At 37.4% G+C, this 6,970-nt stretch overlaps 1 protein-coding gene across 3 annotated transcripts in view; it reads left to right on the top strand.

The window, feature by feature from the left end:
• Positions 1–422: 422 nt before the first annotated feature.
• LOC111333498 (plasmolipin) overlaps positions 423–6,970 on the top strand; it is an 8,785-nt gene continuing 2,237 nt past the window's right edge. The window contains exons 1-5 of one of the 3 annotated variants that reach the window (XM_088753819.1): positions 423–718; positions 4,061–4,222; positions 5,027–5,206; positions 6,134–6,247; positions 6,712–6,970. The exon at positions 6,712–6,970 is cut by the window's right edge and continues 2,237 nt beyond it. In XM_088753819.1, coding sequence (XP_088609945.1) covers positions 4,073–4,222; positions 5,027–5,206; positions 6,134–6,247; positions 6,712–6,870 — 603 coding nt within the window. In that variant the 5' untranslated portion in view covers positions 423–718; positions 4,061–4,072 and the 3' untranslated portion in view covers positions 6,871–6,970. Of the gene's footprint in view, positions 719–4,057; positions 4,223–5,026; positions 5,207–6,133; positions 6,248–6,711 lie in introns of all 3 variants that reach the window. The other 2 variants (XM_088753818.1, XM_022939089.2) reach the window with 2 other exon arrangements.

Here is a 6,970-nt window from a genome sequence, read left to right as displayed (position 1 = left end):
TGAAATGATCTAATTTTTTTTATTCGAATCAATCTTGTTAAACGAGTTCAATCAAGTTATGTTTTATTTTTTAATCCACATTTGACTTTAAAATCATGAAGAAATATAGCTTTTGTCAAATGCGAAAAACAATTACAGTTAACTTATGTTTGTCTCAATTGCTGTCAATGGATATGAATAATTGATTAAAAGATTTTTTTGTATTTGCTCTTCAGGATGTTTTTCTGTTGCATCAAATTTCTAATTCTCTTTGGAAGAAATTAGTTTTCTGTATATTTCGTTCCTCTTTCTTTTACGTTGTCTTCATTTTCTTTCAACGTCAGAACCAAATAATACATTTTAAATATTCAATTGCTGCTAAGGGCTAACATCGAAAATGATAGCCCTTAACAGCTCTGACATGAATGCAAAATGAGAAACGATGGAAATTTTAGATAGGAGGGGCTGTTCAGGTGATAGTGCATTGCTAGCAAGAATCTTTCCGTAAAAAGTTTGCCAACTCACTTATTTCTACTCCTCATTGTCAACACCATTAAGTTTGTCACGTTTTTGAATGATGTTGAATCAACCGCAAAGTAGGCGTTCACTTTTGTTTACGCTGTTTAAGTGACGCTTGAGGTATTATTGCCCATATCATCAGACAGCTCTGGTAAGCATAAAACCTTCAGCTCCTCTTTGCTCGGAAAATCGTTCAAGCTCAAATTGAGGATATCTTTGGGTAAGAGTTACATGCAACGTTGCACATTGAATGATTTAATGTTAAGTTGTAATTTGAAAAAAATCTTTTGAGAGCCATCGCCTCATTATTAAGCGTCGCTAACTGAATGAACCAACCTTACTTTGGTTGTTAACGTTTTACATTCAGGCTTCTTTTCCACCGCCAGTTTTAATGAATCAGGTCGTAAACTGATTAGCTTACAGTGAAACAGAGCAGTATTCCAGCAGTTGACGGTTAAAGTGAAAGTAGTAGATAGCGCTATTTACGCAATCCTGCTCTCAGTTGGCTTGTTAGCTCAATTGGTAGAGCGCTGCACTAGTATCGCAGAGGTCAATGGTTCGAGTCCCGTACAGGCCTGATTTTTTTCAGGTCTGATTTTCGCTATTGCATAAATAGCGCTATCTACTGCGAGGATCGTGCATCATACGTATCTAATACCGCAGTTGAAAATATATGAACTTCATATATTCATTGTATCTCAACTTTCACGGGTTTATTACGAATCAACTTAACGGCCTGCTCTCAGTTGGCTTGTTAGCTCAATTGGTAGAGCGCTGCACTAGTATCGCAGAGGTCAGTGGTTCGAGTCCCGTACAGGCCTGATTTTTTTCAGGTCTGATTTTCGCTATTGCATAAATAGCGCTATCTACTGCGAGGATCGTGCATCATACGTATCTAATACCGCAGTTGAAAATATATGAACTTCATATATTCATTGTATCTCACAAATATAAAAGGCGCCGCGGCTATTGTCACTCATAGCTACGAGAACTGACTATCGAAAGCACTCCAAGAAGTTCTGGCAAAATTTTAAAGTTCCGCAAAACATCAACATTTTGAGACTTCCCTCAATCTGGAAGCGGGATTGTTTATCGATTCTATAATGCACAGCAACTGAAACAGATGGTTAACATTTAAAACCGTTTTCGTAATTTTGCATATGCAAAATAACAACAAATTTTTCACGCATACTAATCATTGCTGTTCTGAGGGCCCAACAGCATTTTCTCATTTTATTCGTAAACTGCCAAAAATAGACGTGATTTGCTATCTTTCCAATGTACATCTACAGCTTTGTCGATTTTGGGACTGCTGCGATTGATAGAAGTCTTAAGGCGGAAATCAATTGTTCGCAAGGAACAGATCTTAAAAAGGACAGCTCCCTAAATTTGACCGTCAGTGTGCGAAACAAAAGGTTTCGTATTACATTAAACATCGTGATATCATTGCAACACGTTTTAGAAAGCAGTACTAAGACTAAATATTTCGGAAAATTTCCATCACGTTTCCTAAAAAATGACTTGAACCGTCAGTGATATCTTTATTCGCTGAGTTTTTTTAATCCTTCAAATGTCAAACATCAAATTTCTCCTCTTAAACAAGTTTCAAGTTCTACTGAAATTCAACTTGAGGCAAACGGCAGAAACTAAACAAAAGAAACCTCCTATATGAAATTAAGATAGCGTAGGTGGTTTAGGTGAAATTAAGCGTTAAAAAATTTGATTGAGTCATTTATTAACTGAACCAGTAAAATTTATTGTACTTGATTTGATATTAATGCTAGTCGTATATTGGTGTACCGTGGGTAATTAAAGCGCATAGAGTTCAATTTTAATGCGCTATATAAGAACTTATTATTAAAATTAAAATTCATGCTAGTCTTATATTGGTGTACCGTGGGTAATTAATGCTAGTCTTATATTGGTGTACCGTGGGTAATTTATAACGCTCCTGCTTCTTTTAAGGTGGAGCGAAGGACTTTAAAAGCAATATAGATCTAATAGACCTCAAATTTAGAGTCCAATACAAATTAATACGAGAGATCATAAACAAAATTAAGTTTCTCGCAGATTCATTTGAATCAGTAAAAGTCATTTGATAATAATCCACGGCTAAGCCATGTCAAAGAGTTTCTCAGTTAGAAAAAAATGAAACTTTCTTGGGAGGTAGGCGAACCTATCCTGCCTTTCGGAGAAATTTCATTTTCGGATTCGTTCTAGTGACTGCTATATCTGTTGGACTATGCGTGTAAATTATATGAAAAAGCCTCTTTCACCTACCTACGTAAGTTTCTAAAGAAATTGTTGTGCTGCGTCGTTGGGGGGATTACTAGATAATGTGGTGTTATTAACTCAGGTGATGACCCAACTTATGTAGAAATTAAATGCATTAGTTATGTCCATCATGCAAGCAGGACAACAGAACACTTATGGATTTCAACTTCGCCCTATTTATAACGCACACGTCACGTAAGATATCGACTCTAAATAATTGGTTAAGAAAAAAACCGGGTCAATAGGGAATAAAGCCGATCGGGGATCTTAGCTGCACGCCATCCTCGTTCATCGTGGGAATGTTCATTAATAATTTGCTTACCTGAAACATCAGAAGAAATCTTCAGAAAATGCTGCCAGTTGATCAGCCTCTCGTGGCTCGTTTCAAGCCCAATCATGTGACTTCTAAGTTAAAAGTATCCTTTATGAGCCCTTTATTACCAGGATTTTCTTAATTTAGCTCGGCGGGGGCCACACTTGGTTAAGAATATTGAAACAACATCCCCCTGTTCTGGCTGAAACAGGAAGCAGTTGTTTTTTATAAGAAAAATTAAAAGCAATAGATATCTTTAATTTTCTTTTCATCCATTTATAACTTGACAGGGTCTTTGTTTGTGGTTTCTCGATCTTTTTCTGGCTTGAATTTGCTTTCTTTCAGTGATGAGTAATGATTTAATTTATGAGTGGGTTGGTTACCGAAACTGTTAAGGTTGTTCTGCAAGCATCCACTCGACGTGTACTTTAAAAGTGTTAACATGAAACACAGGGTTTTGCACAAAAAGGTTTCAACAAACCCTTGATTATTTTCCAAATTCATAAATTCCTTGAGGATATGCAACCCAGTTTACCGTTTTTTTTTTCTGGCGGAATAACGTTAATTTGTAAATATTTATTTAGAGCTCGTATCTTGTGTTGACTGGCTAGTTGCCATTGACCATTATGCTGCTGTGAATGAATTCACTAAGTGTCCAAAGGTCTGACGATGTTAACTGCCAGTCTCGTTGTAAACTTAAACCTACCAACAGTGGTGGGGCAAACATGAATGCTTTGAGTGTCATTTAACGTGAACGAAAAGCCATCCAGGTGTTCGTTAACGTCCGGCGCTTCCAAACGGGAGCAATAAATAAATATATAAATCAATCAATCAAGTTATTAGTGTCCTGACGTAGGATGAAGTTGCTCTTCAATTGAGGTAGAGCCTCAAATATAAAGCACGTGGCAAATCATTAGTTTATGGTCAAGAAAGTCGAACAGCAAACACGTCTTATCTTTCAATTTTTTTTAGAAGCACAGATAAACGATGGCAGATCCAGAGAACCCAGATACCACAACCAGGTCTGACGAGGCCCCCGCGGAGAAATCCGGCAGCGGAGGAAATGGATCTGGGAGTATCGAGCTAACTATGGGGTACATCATCTCGATTCCTGGAATACTGAAGATCGTTGAATTTGTAAGTATTGCTGTTTAGTGTGCTAAGTCATATTTGTAGCGTGTGCCGGAAGGGGGGAGGGGGCTCTCATGAGGACAATGAAAAGACTCTGAATTCAAGGCTTAACCTCTTACACCCTTACATCAGTAAATATATTCTCCATACTGTCCTCCGTGTATTTCCTAAGGTGTTGACAAGGAGAATTTGTTAAAAATCAAGAGTTGGTGATTATTTTCTTTATTCTCGTGACTTTATCGTTTGATTCAGGTGTGCTACTGTAAGGAGAAATTAGATGTTAATCACTCCTAGGGGTCAAAGGGCTAGGTGCAATCGTTGCAAAATACTGGTAAACAGGGGATCCCCCAAGGGAAGTAGATATGAGAAGCAATGCCCCAGTTACTTTGAGCTTTGAACACCGGGCAATATTTTAGTCAGATCGATGGGCCACTTGGCTCGATTTCTGCCATTGCCTTATATTACCTTTGCTTGATCGCATGCTCCTATTGCTCAAGGCCCAGTTATTTCAAGGGCAGATAACGCTGGCCTGCGAATAAATCACATTCTAAGGGATAGGTGTCAGCAAGACGTGCTGCACTGTCCGCTGGATAGAGATCTGTTTAGTGAATACTGATACCCACCGTTAAAACAACCGCAGCCAGGTATATACTATATTCAAACGAACGGAGTTCGCACTCAAATTGACTTCCCTCTTTCCTACCTTACTTTGTAAGCTACAAAGACTTTCAAGTTTGAGCCGGTAAATCTGTGCCTGAATGTGTCAATAAGCATTTTTGCTAATTTTGGGTTTTAACTAAATCTTTACAGTTCACGCTGATGTTAGCATTCGCCCTAGCCGCTGATGTGGATTATTTAGGAACCTGGGGCCGGATGAATTTTTTCCTTTTTGTTACTATAACATCATGGCTTCTTGTGATTGCCGTATTTGTCTTGTTCGCATTCAATATCATATCAAAAATCAACCTCAGTATTGACTGGAACATCCCGGTGAGTAGAAAAGTCCCGAATACAGGGTTCAGTAACAAGACATTACCATTTGTTCCAGTAAAATAGATAGTCAAACAAACAACAAATATTCGATTCGTATCTTTCATATGTAATACGAGTGGTCAATATCTCACTCGTTCGCTGCGCTCACCTGTTCAGTATTTGTTCTTGCCACTCGAACATAAAATTCATATCTTCTCGCCACCGTGTGATATCCTCTATCCGTCATTATTAAAAACTGGATCATTGGATAATGCGAGTCAAGACTTTTTATTGGCTTAGCCAGTATGGTATATGAGCCAATATGCCATAATCTACAAATATGGTAAGCGTAGGCGTCAGCTTAAAATTAAAAGGGAGCTAAAAAATTTAATAAAATTTAATAATTTAATTTAATGTTTTTAATAAAACAATTATTCCACTCGCGCATGTTGGATATGAGATGATTATAGCAAACTCAGCGCTACGCGCCTCGTTGGCTATCTATCATCTCAATCCAACGCGCGCTCGTGGAATAATTGTTAATTAGTCGCATGCATGAATTATGAATGAACCTTGACCCTTGCCAAAATTTCGGATGAAATAAAAACGTTTAAGGCTAGGCGGCGTGTTTCTGAGTGTCAAAACCAAGTTCGGTGTTTGAAAACCGTATAAGCTTTTTTGGTAAAGCTCAAAACAAAATTGGTGAATATATAAGCTTGTGTACGAAGAGTCTCGAATGGGTGCCGGTGAAAATTGTTCCCCTTGCGCATGCCCGACGTTTGACCGCTGCGTTGCTACATATCATGTATTCCAATCACATTAAGTGTACAGGACATCATAAAATGATAGCAAAAGTGGGTTATCGAGCAATGAAACTTTAAGTTAAAGCTTCAATATGAAGAAAATCAAATCAGATGCGATAACAGTGTGATTTTTTCATTCTAGGTTTTTGTTTTCGCTCTTGTAGCAGCAATTCTTCTTCTGTTGAGTTCTGCTTTGTTAGCTGACCATGTAGCAGGTTTCTCTGGTTCGGTGATTGACAAAGTACGCGCCGCTGCGGTAAGTTTAAGTTTACTCTACAATACAAAGATTGAAGATGTCAAACATGAATACAAATGATGAAGAAGATGGTGTTTGGCATGGAATAGACCCTTTTTCCAAATAGATGGCCGGAAATCAAAATACATCACTAAGAGAAAAAAAATTCCACATAGAGAATTATCATGTTTCATACAGTATTAGGAGTATAGCCGGTACTCCTTTGCTATACAAACATCTAGAATTTTTCATCAGTTTGAATTTCATTCCCGTGTTGAAAAAAGCAAGTGACTAAATAAAATTTTGGAAGATTACCAGAAGTGTGCTTACTTTTAGGGTGGTCAAAATTTCAAAACAATTTTTGAATTTATCAGGATAATTTCTTTACCCTTGATTTTTACCAGGGTTTTGAGAAAGGCGTGGTCTTCTATCAGTTCTCACTGTTTAAAGAAAAACGAATATCTTTAAACCATTTTCTTCCGTAGATGGCCGCGACAACTTACATGTTTGTACTGTCTTTCTTCGAAGGCTTTTGGATTTATCTCCATGTTCGTGTTCATCGCAGATGCTGTTGTTTGCTTCCTGAGGAAAACTGGAAGGATGTAAACCAATGCTCACATTTTGATAAACTGTGTAGTCCTTAAGTTTGTTTAACCTTTTTAATAACTATTCTCATCATATTTTTATATATACCTTTCCTCTATAATGAATAACACAATTCTAGAAACACACTGAGATTTATCC

The sequence above is a fragment of the Stylophora pistillata genome, chromosome 3 (genome assembly GCF_964205215.1).
Source record: "Stylophora pistillata chromosome 3, jaStyPist1.2, whole genome shotgun sequence".
Lineage (NCBI taxonomy): Eukaryota > Metazoa > Cnidaria > Anthozoa > Scleractinia > Pocilloporidae > Stylophora > Stylophora pistillata.
This window is presented reverse-complemented; position numbering and strand designations above follow the sequence as displayed.